The following is a 15,668-nucleotide window of genomic DNA, read 5'->3' on the forward strand; positions in this document are numbered from 1 at the left end:
TTAGAAAAGGCGGCGGGTTTAAGGCATTTGGCTGCAGCTATTTTAATCTTAAGGCTGGAGCATTAAGTCAGACGCACGATAGAGCAGTAGAAGGGCCTCCCCGAGGGCTAGCCATTTACACACGTAAAGCTCAGGAGGAGAAAGCGAGAATATGTGCATGCAAATCAGCACAAGTCTCTCTGTTAGTGAGACGGTTCTTCTTCTCTTTTATGCCAAACTGAATCAAAAGTGCCGTACGGCTGTGTCGTAGGGCTTCACTAACGCCACTTCTTTCTTTCTATCTCTATCTCATGTCATTCATCCTACACTCCCTTCATGGGCAAATATCTCCATGACGACCCCATCCTCTGTCTCTCCATCTCCGGTCTCTTTCTCTCTCTCTCTCTCTCTCTCTCTCTTTCTAGTGTGCGTCATGCACATGAAAAGTGCCTAATCCCCTTGTGGAACTCAGTCTAACAGACACACATACAGAATCCCTGCTTTTGGGAAGACGTCACACACAAGCGCGTCACTCTCTCCGAGTGAGCGCGGCTTTACAGCGGGAAGCGGCGGATGGAGAGGGAAGAAGAGAGAGAGGGAGGGTGGCGATAAACGCTTATTGTTCTTGAGGAGCCTGAACTGGAGGTGTGGCATCTGCCAGGCGTTGTCGTGGAGACAGAGTGCTGGCTGTTCCCTCATCCTCTTAGCTGATCGCTCAGACGCTGATCACAGGAACGCTGATCCTTATGGCATCTAGAACAGCAGCCACAGGTAACCAGCAGCACGCGTTGAGCACGTAAGCCTACCTATGCCGTGAGGTGTGTTTGTGATAGAGTTGAGACTATTTAAACTGTAGTGCATGGAGGTAAAGGTAAAAAAAAAAGTGCGCGTTGGTTTGAGACGCTCCGCATGTGGCAGGTAGGAACGGATCAGAGGTGTGTATGTGTGTGCATTGTGACTCATAAAGGGGAAAGTGGTGATGTATTCTGCCAGGGGTTTCAGCGAGTGCTGCTGCGAATTTCCACAGCCTGCGCTTTAGTGGAGAGGTGGGAAAAAGAGAGAGGCACAGGAGCGAGGGAGACATCACTGCGATATTTCATCAGCACGGTGCACGTAAGTGTGTCACTAGTTCACTTTGTCTGTGACGGACGGTCAGGTGTCGTTAATGCGCTCGGTCTTAGCGGAGCTTCTTCGGCAGACGGCAGCCACTGCGATTCCCCCTTCAACGCTTCCGATCTCACGCGCTGATAGACTAGAAGGGCTCCGGACAGTGATGGATGCTGTTCATAGGTAAAGAACAAAAAGTGTGGATTTCAGGGGGTGGAGAAGGACAGGGTTGGGGCTGTCAGACACAATAAAGAAGACCTGCCTTCGGGAGAGACACACAGAGCTTTTGACTGGCTGACTGACTGAATAAGTAAGTAACTTACAGGATGAATGTGTCAGGGTGTGATTCATGCATTTGCATTTTCATCTTATCAAAGTGTGTCGTCACATGTGGCGAGAGGACGATTATTTAGTTTAAATCACGTTAAGACGAAATATAAACTCAGCAGATCTCCGGGATATGCAATTCCATTTTCACATCCATTAGGGGCTGAAGGAAGAGGGAAAAAAAGAGGGATTGAGAAAATGGACCTGGCAAGTTGATACGAGGCTATTTAGAGGTGTATAGCGATGTAGGGAACATTTGGTAATCTGTTCCCTTTTTAAAAGAAACGTAACTTTTTGAACTTGCTGTGAATTAGTACATCCACGAATGAGATGAGTGTGTAGGCTGGAACTGAAGAGTACATGCTGTTTTTGAAAGTGTGAATTGGTGTTGTCTTGAGGAAACGTTTGTAACACAGCTTTAACCAAAAGACTCGAGATGTCTTCATATTCCATATCAGGAAGGCAAGTATAACTAACCCTAAGATCGTGATGCTGTCTACACCCTAACACCTTCTGATGTATTATCCTTTATGTCCGACCTAATTGAATCACAGCATCGTGTGTCGCATCACCCCCCAGAGAAACGGCAATTCTTTACATTCAGAAAAAAATGTGTTCTACCTCTTTAACATTTTAGCTCCTAATTAGGCTCTGGGGGAAATGTTCTTTAATGTGGTATATTACATGGTAATTACCATGTAATTATTATGTAACAAACGTAGCACAGATTTCAGTGTTTAACAGGTTTAATCTCTTCTTTATTCTCCTTGTAAGCTACACCAACAGGTCTGTATTGACATTATGTGCATACTGCTGTTATTTTGCTGACACGTTGTACTAACTGGACCATGAAATAAAGTGTTTGTCTTTTTTTTTTTTAAAAATTTTTTTTTAAAGCAAAGCAAAATGGTTTACCTAGATTAGTGCTGCCACATTTCAGGAAAGCCTCCAGACTGCTTTTACAGAAATTCACAAATGCTGCAAGAACTGAATGGAATTTTAAATGATTGCTCAGTGAATTAAATCAACTTGTTTTAAATGTAAATGTAAACACTGAAGGCATAACATTCTGCTACTGTTTGAAATGCCTTCATGAGGCATGCAGAAATGCATTTACATTAACATAAATACATTTTTCTTGTATACTTTTTGTACACGGTGTCTTACACTGCCAAAGTGACTTATTAGAATGTGCATATATTGTATTGTTAAAATTACTCTTCAGCAGAACGCAAAAGATATGAATCAAGAATAAAGCCAGAGTGGCAATTTAGAAAGAGGCAACAAGAAAATGGCACTGAAAATATAGTGCTGTCTGAAGAAATGGGTATCTGATCCAGATTTAGTTAATAGATGTGGTTAATAATGAGTATATTTATTTTCCTTGCTCTTTCTTATTTATTTATTTAGTTTACAGTTAATTGGATGTATACTTTTTACACTGCGATAGGAGGTTTGGTCTGTAGTTGGTTTACTGTTTTGCTTTAATTGCCTGTTTCACCATTCGTCAATTGCTTCGATTTTTCGATCATAAGCAGTTCACTTCCCCGTAGTCTTGGCTCAGGCTCAGACAGGACACGACTGTGTTTGTTGTGTGACAACATGGTTGCAAACAAGTAAATAGCCATCTATAGCAGCAAACAGCCAAGTAAAGACGTTTCTAGATGTAGAATGGTGGGCACCTCTCCCTGTAGAGAAACGCAGCTTAGCCACAGCAAACTAGCACAGATGTACTAAGATATTGAAGCAATTGAGAACTAGTGACAAGAAACAGCCAAGTAAAGACGTTTCTAGATGTAGAATGGTGGGCACCTCTCCCTGTAGAGAACGCAGCTTAGCCACAGCAAACTAGCACAGATGTACTAAGATATTGAAGCAATTGAGAACTAGTGACAAGTAATGTAAACCCTACTTCCCCTGGGGATTTGTAAATCACAAGTCTGTTTCTCCATAGCCAAGCCTAATAAGTCTGACAGTTTAGCTGGGTTCATTAAGGAACTTTGAGGGAAGCCAACAGGGATACAAATTAGACACACTAGTGTTAACAATCTGCAGTATATACCAGGGCCATATGGGGAGGATATGCAGGAGATGTCTAGGCCGAAAAGGGGGGATCAGAGCAGTATTTTTTCTGAAGTGAACCAGATTTTACCTGCAGTTCTTTGTTTGTTTGTTTTTTAAGTTAAGAAAAACCTGTGTTCTCTCTTACTCCAAGATCAGTCCAGTACAAGCGTAATGCAGTTGCATGTCAGCAAGAATTCACCATTGAGAATTCATATTAAACACTGTTAATAGACAATTAGCAGTCAGAATGAAATGGAATTTGTAAAATATTATTGGAAAACCATTCTTAAAAATACAGAACATTTAATGAAAATTCATGATTAATACGCAACTTTCTCAACACTTTTTAGTCTATTGAACAATCATTTCATTATACTAATCAGTATGCAACATATCAGTACAATATTGGTTTGCCCATATATATATATATATATATATATATATATATATATGCTATCATATAAATGCTATTTTCCCTGATTTCCCTTAGGTACTAAGGGAACAGTTACAGAATGCTTTGAGTGGAAAGAGATTAAATATTAAGCTACAATATTGATTTTGTGTTGGGCTAATTTGAGTTTCTTTTGTCAATATTATAGCATAAGGGCCCACTGACCTAAATATTAGCAACCTGTCTCACTGGAGATAATATCACTGTATATTGTGCTATGACTATGAGAGCTTCTAGAAGCCTCACAGAGCAGCTCACGTATTCATGCTAAACCATCTAATATTCACAATTAGACAGGTTCGTTATACTGTCAGAAGTATGACATGAAGAAAAAATGTCCTGCTCTGAATCCTGTCTGACTAAGCAAGTGTTTTTGCATTTTAATTAGGCTTCCTTTCAAAGTGCCGATTGCTCTGCTTCAACTCCACTGGCCCTGATGGCCTCCAGGAGCTTCCTGAGCATCCTCTAGGGAGACAGCACACTAACAGATTTTTTTTTTTTTTTTTTACTACATTTATTCCCTCCGTTAATGCTACGAGTCATCTTTGAATAACTCCTTTTTTCACTATCTCTAAAGTTTTTATTTTTTTTATTTTCATATTCAGGAGTGGCCAGTTCCAGTGTCTGAATGAACTGTAACAAGGTTTTCTGTGGTTCAGTCTTGCATCTGCATGCAATTCACACCCTCGGTGCCACCAACTACTAGGGTAGTTCTCGCTGTTAATATATTTGTTTCTCTGACTGGTATTGCTTAACGCAATGCTGCATGGGAGAATGAGGCCATTTATTTGTTCCTCCAGCTGACTTGTTAGCTTGTTTGGGGACAAACAGTACTCAAAGAGCTGAAGCCCGATAACTATCTCAGTAATCTGCATTATGTGCATGAATTAGCATATATCAGGCAACAAACTAAATATGCATGTGGATGGATGTGTGGCTGTGTCAGTCATGTCTGTATGTGAGATTTTGTGAGCTTTTGGCAGTTCTGTCAAGTTGCTGTGAAACTTATGCAGCCATTGCCAAAGTAATTTCACTTAGTGTCTCACTTCACTTATTTTAAATTAAATTGCTTGACCAGTGCTTTCCATTAAGGTTATTTAGAAAAATGAATTGGGTGAAGCAATGACATTTATGAGGAAGATGTGTTTGTTTAATCCACTTGTATGCGAATCAGCTCATGCGTTTTGTTGGTGGCAGTGGTTGTTGTGTTAGCCTTATCATTATCCATTATCCAAGTGCCAAGATTTTATGCTAGAGCTGGTTTGGACTCATAATGGTAATGCACTCTATGGAATCAGAAACAGACTGCTTTTAAGAGCACTGCTTCTTAGAGCAGCTGACATAATCCTGATTCAATTCCCTGGAAATGCCAAGCAAGGATAGATGTTCTGTCTCACCTCCAAGAAAAAGTGTCCTCTAGAGTGTGATCACCACCAAGATCCTCATGAAGAAGATGTTTTGTGGTTGCCATGACCCAAAGATCTTATCAGCTCATGCCAATTAGTGGTATTTGCTTTTTAAAATCAACTTATATTCCTGAATTTGATTTGAGGTTGCAAGCAGAAACTAGAATTGCATAGACTTAGAACACTGAATGAGGAAGTATTGAAGGAAGTAGATTTAAAATGAACTGAAATTCCAAATATATAACCCTGACACAAAGACAAAACTTGGCTTGACCGCAAAAGTTGAAAAATGTCCCGCTATAGAAATATGTACTTTATTTGTATTTATGTTACCAATTTTTTGGACCATTGTGGGAGAAAAACAAACAAACAAAAACTTGACTTTATCTGAATTTTCAGTAAATTTCACTTCCAGTAATTGCAAATTCCAACTCAACTTCCTGTGGTGTGTGGTCAATTAAATTCAAATTTACAATTTTACACAACCCTGTTGCATGGGCAAGAATAATACTGCAAATTGTGTGACTTGTTGAGGAGGAGTGTGCTTTAAATCAACCAGATTCGATTTTTTGGAAAAATCCTATACGAGTTTTGGGTTTTGACTGCAAACACCTAGCCACCACATATATTTTCTGGAAGAAATGTAAAGTCTGCTCCCTGTTGTGTTTGAAAATACCCAATTAAGCATAATTATTAAGTGATTAGATCACCTTTTAGATTAGACGGAAAATAATTATAAAGGAAAATAAAGGCGAAGGGAAATAACTCTGCTGCATCTAAGTAAAACTTTCATTCGCGGTATGCATTGAGGTCCTGTGTGTGGAAGGGTGTGTGTGTTTATGTTTAAGGATTAGTGTCTTGGTGGTGGATTTTGCCTGCAGGGTTAATTAGCATTGCAGAAGCGATGTCTGGAGGCAGTCGGCTCATCAAATCTCGCCTTTTCTCCGTCTCTCGCATCCCTTTCTTTTTTTTGTGTGTGTAATTGTGTACACTGAGAATATTGTGCATGCAGAAGAGAAACCAACAAGAAAGCATAAATGATGCTTCCACTACACAGTATGGCGGGGATGAGCACACACACAGACAAATGCCAAAGGGAGGAGGAAACCTGTTGGCCAAATAAACGTGACTGCACACACATTAATGTTATTACCCAGGCGCGCAGGTGGAAAGATGAATCAGTATGCCTGATTTCTTGTCTCGTTGTTTTTCTCTTATGCACTGCAGCATGTTCCTCTTTCTGAATTACCTCTTCTTACCTCTTATATTCTTCTCACCAGCTCCTGCCTATTATATCTTTGGATTCTTTTTTCTGTTGCATCTTCAATTGTTTTCTCTTCCCTTACATAATATCTGTGTTCCCTCTGAGGGCGTTTTGAGCTTCTCTCTTCAAGATTTACATTGTATTTTTATTTTCTGATAGTTTAGAGATTACAAACTGTTCAAGAATTCTTCGTGCTGAAGATTTGTTTTAGTGAACAAGCTTTATGGTGTGTATGTAGATCAATTTGGCCGTTTGACATGATATTTGTCACAGCAGTTTGACTGTAGTCCATCCGAACTACTTTAAACAGCATTTTTTTTTTCAATTCTTTCTTGATTGTTATGCATAGTTTTGACTTTATATTAATTATGATAATACATGTAATATTTGCATAAAAAATGAGCTGGCTTGAGTTTTCAAGACTTGTAAGCAGGCTAACCAATAGCCATATAATATTGATACAGTATATAATAGCAATCAATAATAATAATATAATTAAATGTAAAATTATATTAAATATATATATATATATTTATATATATATACTGTATAATAATTTAATTTAATTATATTACTGTAATATTACTGTCAGCCGTTTAATATTTATATGGAAAAACACGTTAAATATGAAATGTTTTGCTACTTTTCTCTTCTCTTTCCATGTTAAAGGGGTCATATGATGCGATTTCAAGTTTTCCTTTCTCTTTGGAGTTAAAAAAAAAGGTCAATTCTGACTTTGCTATGACAATCTGGTGCTTCTGAATCAAGGACTGTAAGTATGTTTTGTTACTAGTTTAAGTATTTGCTATTGACTGTTCAAATGCGGACATATTCTGTTACACCAAATACACCAAATAATGATCTTTAAAATAGCATCATATGACCCCTTTAATGCTGGAAATTTCTGCTCTGTTTCTGTGAACAGTAAACCCTGCATATTTTGATATGATTGGCCATCTCAATAATTTTGACATTTTGGCAGACCAGTCTAAAATGTAACTTTTAAATCTTTTTTGTCATCCTAACAACAAACAGAGCGATGCGTAACAGAGTGCAGCAGAGCAGAGCAAAAAATTCAAATATGGGGGAGACTTGTCCCCTTCAATGTCTATGGCGGTTACAGCCCTATTGATTATAATTTTATATAGATTTTAAAAGTAACAAGGGGGAGGTAACACTTCTGCTAATCGACCAAGTAGACAGGGGTATTTATCTCAAAATGGCAAATATTGAGCTACAAATGAGCTTTGGGTGTTTGAATGTTTGTCTGCTTGTATTTTACGCTTCTTAATATCTAAGTTAAAAGTCCTGTCATTTGAAGAACAAATGCTGACGGGTTTGACAAATGCACCCTAAATTAAGGCATTAGCAGCTGAGCCCAGACACCCTACTGATTATGTACTGAATGTCCATTAAATATAAACACATTGCATCAGTGCTGCCAGCGAGACAGCCAGACGTACACAAACACGCACGCACACATAAACATGCTAATTTATACCAATAAGGATAGCTGACAGCATGAAAACATGCAGGAAATACCGTATTCCCCCATACTTCCTTCTCGTGGGGGAAACAGTCATCTTAACAGCACAGAAACTCAAATGAGTGAAGCAACACACTCCGGCAAAATCATTAGGGTATTATTAAAGTATATTCAGTGGATTCTCACCTGAGCTCTAGGGATATGAAACATTCAGAGATAAGGGTTTGATTGACGGCTCGGTTGCCATGGGTGCAGTCTTGTGTAATGTGAGAGACGTGTGAAGAAGTGAATGTGTAATAACGCAGAGATCAATAGCAGGAGTCAATAGAGCTCCACTGGGCTGGATCAGAGCATCGTAGAGATACTACAACATGCCGTCTGAAGGCGACACGCTGGGAACACACACAGCCTGTGGCACCTACATTTAGACACCTCTGTATGAAATGATCTCCAAATGTAGTTCAAGCTTGGGCTGTAGCGCTTAATTAAACATGAGATCCAAAGACCCCGAAGGATCAAAATCAGCACACACGCACTCTCTATGCAAGCTGATATATGTACATATGCATGCTTCACAAACATTCCCAACAGCAAACTTTTGCCTTTTCCCGTTCGGTCTCAAATAGCTCAGACACACAGCCTATACGCACACTCACGCGGTGGGAGATGGGACACTGCGCTCTCAGTGGCTGTGGTGGTTTCACTCAATGAAAAATGGATGAGACTAAAATTAGATAAACTAAAATTAGACCAAGTTAATCTGCAGAATGTCCTCAAAGTAAGAGAAACCGCGGGCTTCACAATCGCTGTCTGTGGAATCGAGACGCTGATGTAGAGCAACGAGGTGACATGGCCGGATTGTTTTCCACAGCTCACCTGCAAAGTATGAGGAAACGCTCTGATCTTTACTTTGATACGCTAGAAGAGGACAGAGAAGGTTTTTTGATACATTCTCGCAACAAAAATCAGGGAGTGATACTATAGTGTGATCTCTGCGCACCGCTATTGTTTGATGTCTGTATGGAGTGTTAGCTAAGGTTAAATCGAACATTCTGGCATCTTTGATTTGAAAAAAATATTTTGTCAGTTTGTCAATACATTCCATTTCTTTTATGTTCCAGTTCAGTAAACACATTTCATATGCATTACACTGAGCTAGTGTACTTACAAAAACTCATTTTAAGCAGAACTGTGGAAAATGCTACAAGACATTCTCCAGCCCAAAGCTTCACTTTTTTCATTTATAATTATTCATTTATATATCATATAAAATATTATAATATTAGATCTGATATTTTATTTAAGTTGTCACTATATATTTTATTCATCCATCATTAGTACTGTTAAATGAATAAACTTGAAGCCAAACATAAAACTATGGCTGTCAATACAATAACTGATGAATATTTCTAAATTGTATTTATTCTGTTTATTTATTATTTTCATTAAACATTATTATAATTTATTTTGTAATTAATATTTTATTATTAATTAATTTTTAATTGTTTACACGGTTTTGGTGAAGGGTTTTAACAGGTTCTGTTTTTGAGAGTCATCTTACACTCTCAGAAAAAAGGTACAACTTTTTCTCTTAACTTTTATAAAGAATATCTCTTTGGATTTGAGACTGTAGTCTTTGCAACTTTACAGATCTTCGTTATGCACCAAGAGCTTGTAACACTTCAAAGAGAAAGGAAAAATTAAAAAATCGCATCATATGACCCCTTTAACGAGTTCCGGCATTTAAATGCATTAGGTACATTTTTAAATGTGATTTGCACTAGGTTTATACAAGGAATTGTAAGGAAAATTGTTGTAATAATGCATGGTAGATTATTATTGACGTAGTAAAGCCACATGTCTAAATTATACATTAGAGGGAAACTAGGCACAAGGTTTATTCCATGCATGCAGGTCAATCTGTTGCTATATCGGTTATGAGAGCACTCCATGGTGGCTTGCCAGTTCACTGAAAATTGTCTGCCCCATTTTTTCAGCCCAAGATTATGACCATTTCTCTTTATGGTCATTTTAGAGCAATAATGGAAACAGATGCCTTTATGGTTCTGTTCTATTAATAATTAATTGAGAATACGTGCATGTAACTTTTCCACATATTATGCCCTTTGATAATTATGTTTTCAAAGCTCACGTATCTTTCATAATAATGAGAAACGCATCATCTTGAAGTATGCAACAGTGTGCATCATGTCTAAGGGAGTATTTAAAATATTAAAGAACAGCCTAGAAGTGAGAAACATAAAGAGATGTATATAATCAGAGCTGCTGGGATGTTGTAAAATGTAATAATCCATTCCAAAGCCGACTTCAGATTTTACGATGGAGACATTCATTTTTAATTACAAGACTAAATGGCGGTAGTTTAGATGCAGGTTTAAATGATGCATTCTCATGCAAGATAGATACCTCAGAAAATGTAAAAGCTCCCTTGCTGGTGATTCTTATCTGAGAGGCTGTCTGTTCGATTTTTATATTGTCTGAAATAAGGGGTGTATTTCAACCCATTTCATGTTGGTAGGAAAGTCAATCAATAGATAATAATAGATAAGATATCCAAAGGTAAATTGTCATTATATAAAAATACACAATTACAAAAATCTCCTTTTTGTCTCTAATATTGTTGTGCCCTTTTCTGATTTTATATTGTATGCCTATTTTATTGTCCTACAGTTAATAGTGTTCGCTCCCTCATCTTCCCCAATTACCTGGTGATTTCACAGACATAAAACATTTAGACAGACAATGACATGGTTAAAATCAGTTTTCGTATCTAATCTAAATGACACATTTGTGATCAGAGCCTAACAGACCTGTGGAATGCCTGCCTTTTGCTTTCCTCCATTATTGATTTCAATTGGCAAAGCAGGACTTTTGCCAAGGGAGCATGGGGTTTCCATGGTTATGGCATGTTTGGAGATGTCCTTCTGAAAGCAGGTTTTGTGTGTGTGTGTGCATATGAGAGACAGAGAAAGAGACGATCGATGCACCACCGTCAGCTAGAATCAGCAGAGGTCTTGCACAGAGGAGGTGTTGGGAAATTGGGATGGAACAAAGGACATGACGTGCATGTATGTGCATTACAGGGGTCATTCTACTAAACACAGGCTTATTTGTGTCCCTCATGCTGTACACATACTGCATGTATAGAAATAAATGCAAACTTTTACTATCAAACATTTTTATAAACACATTAAAAAAATAAAAAATGTAATCTGGATGTTAACTGAAATCGTATTTTGTTTTGTCCCCCTCAGTAACTATTGTTTTAATTTTTAATTTCTGGAATCACAAACTGAACGGTGCTCTTTTATTATATCAATACACCCAGTTCCTCTTAATAAATAAATAAATATATAAAAATAAATACATTTAAAAATAAGCCTATATTACAGCTGATAATTTTAATTTAAAATGACCTTGTAGAATGACAGATTTTGTACAATGACCTATAGTCTCAAGAGTGTATGTATGTGGCTGTTTACATTACCTTGAGTAACTAACCATGCAGCCATCTCTCTCATCTATATCATATTTCTCTGTCTCTGTTTTCTCTCTGTAGGTGGCCATGCTGTTCTCTCCGCTCTTTTGTGCTCTGGGGCTCTCCCTCCTGCCACTCTTCCTGTTTCAGTGCCCCGCCCACGCCTGCCCTGCCCGCTGCGAGTGTTCTGTGCCCACGCGTTCTGTGTCATGCTATCGCAGGCGGTTAGCGCAGGTGCCTGAAGGCATCCCTATAGAGACAAGGGCATTGGACCTCAGTAAAAACCGGCTGCGCATTGTGACGCCACAGAACTTCTCCTCGCTGCTGTTGCTGGAGGAGCTGGACCTCAGCAACAACCTGTTGTCATCTGTGGAACCTGGCAGCTTCCGCGCTCAGCCGCAGCTACGCTCGCTCCGACTGCGCAGCAATCAGCTGACTCTGCTGCCGCGCGGAGCGCTGGCTGGCCTCAGCGATCTCACTCTGCTGGATGTCAGTCAAAACCGTCTTGTTATTCTGCTGGACTACGGTTTTGAGGAGCAGCGGAGGCTTCGGGTACTAGAGCTGAGTGATAATGAGCTAGTGTTTATCGCCCCAAGGGCCTTCAGCGGCCTGGCGTCCCTGCGCTCTCTAACGCTGCAGCGATGCAACCTGAGCACAGTGCCCACACATGCTCTCGCACATCTGCACGGTCTAACCAGCCTGCGATTGCGGGACTTGGGCATCGTGGAGCTTCAGGCACACACATTTAAGGGTCTACCACGACTGAAACACCTTGAAGTTGACCGCTGGCCTTTGTTAGATAGGTTTCCGACCGCCGCTTTGCAGGGGCTGAACCTCAGCACACTCTCCATTACCCACACCAACTTGACGTCCGTGCCAGTGGTGACACATCTGCTGTATCTAACGCATCTCAACCTGTCTTACAGCCATATACGTGTCCTGCCAGCAGGATGGTTGAGGGGAATGGACCGGCTGGAAGTTGTACGTGTCCGACAGTCTAACCTGCTCAGTGTGGAACCTCAAGCCTTTCAAGGAGCCTCCTCGCTGCGCCTTCTTGACCTTTGTTACAACCGTCTCTCTACGCTCGAGAGGAGTGTTTTTCATGCTTCTGAGGCCCTGCAGACTCTTCTGATTGGCCAGAACCCGTTAGTGTGCGACTGTCGTCTACGCTGGCTCCTGGTGAGGACTCCACCTTTGCTGTATGGTGATGTTCAACCTGAATGTAGTGCTCCTGCTCCCTTGGCTGGGAAGCCTCTTAGGGACCTGGTGGAACCTAAAATCTCTCGCTATGTTATCTGCACCAAGCCCAGGGTTGTCTCAATGGCAACTTACCCAGCACAGGCAGAAGAAGGACAGAGAGCTTGGCTATACTGCAGTGCGGACGGGGCTCCACCACCTTCTGTGTCATGGCTGACACCGCATAGGCGGCACATTACCACAAAGAGTACGGGAAGAATGGTGGTCCACACTAATGGCTCGTTGGAGTTCCGCATGGCAGAGCCTCAGGATAGCGGCATGTACGTGTGCGTGGCATCGAACCCAGCGGGAAATGCCACTCTGTCCATCACTGTTGCTGTTAAAAGCTCAGGAATCAGGGATAGAGCCCTTTACGCCAACCGCAGCTTTCTGTTTGACTCCGACTACAACAGTTCCCTGATTAATGGCACGGAAGAGTACACCATCAGGGTGGTGCTGGACTTCACCACCATCCTGGTCTCCACAGCAATGGGCTGCCTCAGCTTCCTGGGTGTCGTCTTGTTCTGTTTCTTGTTGTTGTTTGCATGGAGCCGTGGCAAAGGGAAGCACAGAGGTAGCGTGGACATTCAGTACGTCCCACGAAAACGGAAAGGCGCAAACTCAGAACTTACAGAAACAAGTGGGCCCAGACGAGTCAACATGAAGATGATCTAAACTTTTTAAATGGCCGATGATTTCACGGGTTGCATGGTTGCGTATGCGTGTCTGTTGGACTTTGTGAGTCTTTGGGTATATGTGCTGCAAAAGATGCAGAGGATGTATTTAATCATGAGAGTTTACATGTGGTATCCCAATGAAAAAAAAAAGAAAGAAAAAGAAAAACGGCAAACCATATAATGTGCGTCTTCTGCGATGCTTCGTCTGTGGAAAGCATTATTTGGACAGTGCAGATGTGATTAAATTCAAGTTGTTGTATATATTTCATATTTGTGGGAAAGAATGGTATATTTCTGTATATATATATATATATATATGAATATATCTATTTACAGATACATTACAATTACCTTTCAAAACGCTGCAAAAACTCAAGTTGTCTTCCCCAATAAGCAAAGTATCTACTGGAAAAAGCCTCGGCAGTGCTGTGTTGTGAAGTGTTTGGTTTTGCTCAGAATTCCTGTTCTCTTGGGACATCCTCTTCTTAGCAGAACCTCCGGGGGAACCGGAGAGTTTCCTGCCATTTTGTTGTAAAGATGTTAAAATGCAAGAAGCCGTTTGACATGGTGGGTTCCAGGGGCTGTATTTGTGACTCAGTGGAAGTCTGTGGAACTGTGTGAAAATGTTATTTTCTTTTCTTATGTTCTGTCAAATGCTGCTCAAATGTTTTTACATACTAAATATCTGGTTATATTTTCCAAAGAAAATAAATATAAATCGTACAGCTTGATAAGTGTTACTGTAATCTCAAATCGTATTCTTGCCCGTCTCAAGTGTTTCCTGTGGCACAAAACACACTAAATAGATATGAACCTACACCTTGTTAGCCTTATTGCTTTCGGTGCTTCTTATATATATATTAATCTCTTTATTAACTTAACTTAATCTCTTTATGGTGGAAAGTCACCCAATTTTGCATGCAGGATATTTCTGTTGCTAAATGTTTCAATAATCTCAATTAGGGGATAGATTATCGCTGTGGTAGCTTAGCAACAAGCATATTAAAATGTAAAATATAAAAGCTAAGTGCTGTTGGTCAATTGAACTTGAAATTTCTTTATCATAAATTGTCTGTTTTATATTTTTTGTCAAATTTAGCATCTCACTAAATAACAAAGGACAACTAAAAAGGACAGCTCAAGTAGTTGTGACTAAATTTCTTCAAGCAAACATATAAAAAGCAAATATTCCATTATAGTATAGTAGATGTCTTGGTAGTGACCTTTTTTAGGGCTCTTAAAAGCATGAAATGGACTTATATTTGTCCCTGTCTGCTTCCTTTGACGTCACAGCTCAGGATAGACACTAGTGAAGGGATTAGGATTGTGCATATACTACATGGTGTGATCAACAAATCAATGTTGCCATGATGTAATTTTCCTACTTCTCCAGGGTAGGAAAAAAAAAAAAACTGGCTCAAAAAACGGTATCCAGAACTGAGTTCCCATGAGCAAGGATGGCAGACTTTAAATTGCATACTTCCAGGTGGTCAAATGCCAGGCAAGCACTTGCCATTGAAATGAATAGGAATCCTAACTGATAGCTTTCTCTGTGTATTATTGACCTCCTTGATTTAGGTGTACAAGCACAAAGCTGCTGAAGCTCTATAGATTTTTACGTAATACAGTTAATCTAAATTGGTCAGGCAGGAATACTTAGAATATTCTTGGAATATTTTACATTGCTTCTCTGAGTGAGTTCATGTCCATTAATTTCAAACAAATTATGGGTGAAACTCACACTCATTTGTCTAATATCTGTAGTACATTCATACTATATTTCTTTTGCTGTACTGAATACAAAGGACTACTCATCTTTTGATAAATGTTTGATATATTTTTAATACATAAAGGCCTAAGCTGTGTTGGTTTGATTTTCTCTAGTGTCATATGCGATATGATCCCTTGTTCTACAATGTCTTTAAAAGTGTCATTTTTAAAGGGGTGGTTCATTGTGATTTCACTTTTTTAATGTTAGTTAGTGTGTAATGTTGCTGTTTGAGCATAAACAGTATCTGCAAAGTTACGAAGCTGAAAGTTCAATGCAAACGGAGATATCGTCTTTTAAAATTCTGGCAGTTTAATGCCTACAAAAATGGCTGGTAGGGACTACAACAAGTTACTTCCCGGGTTCGTGACATCACAAACCCAGATAAACCCCGCCCCTGGGAA

At 39.6% G+C, this 15,668-nt stretch overlaps 1 protein-coding gene across 3 annotated transcripts; it reads left to right on the top strand.

Moving 5' to 3' along the window:
- Positions 1–455: 455 nt before the first annotated feature.
- On the top strand, positions 456–13,783 carry LOC107747569 (leucine-rich repeat and immunoglobulin-like domain-containing nogo receptor-interacting protein 2). 3 transcript variants are annotated; one of them, XM_016562154.1, is made up of 2 exons: positions 456–750; positions 11,665–13,783. In XM_016562154.1, exon 2 carries the CDS (start codon positions 11,671–11,673, stop codon positions 13,492–13,494), a length of 1,824 nt encoding a protein of 607 aa, XP_016417640.1. In that variant the 5' UTR covers positions 456–750; positions 11,665–11,670; the 3' UTR covers positions 13,495–13,783. The 3 variants fall into 3 exon arrangements, with proteins under 3 accessions (XP_016417640.1, XP_016417641.1, XP_016417639.1); XM_016562155.1 differs by lacking the exon at positions 456–750 and adding an exon at positions 1,034–1,396; XM_016562153.1 differs by lacking the exon at positions 456–750 and adding an exon at positions 10,902–11,173.
- Positions 13,784–15,668: the final 1,885 nt, after the last annotated feature.

This window comes from Sinocyclocheilus rhinocerous, unplaced genomic scaffold, assembly GCF_001515625.1.
Source record: "Sinocyclocheilus rhinocerous isolate Xijiao unplaced genomic scaffold, SAMN03320098_v1.1 scaffold469, whole genome shotgun sequence".
Classification (NCBI taxonomy): Eukaryota; Metazoa; Chordata; class Actinopteri; order Cypriniformes; family Cyprinidae; genus Sinocyclocheilus; species Sinocyclocheilus rhinocerous.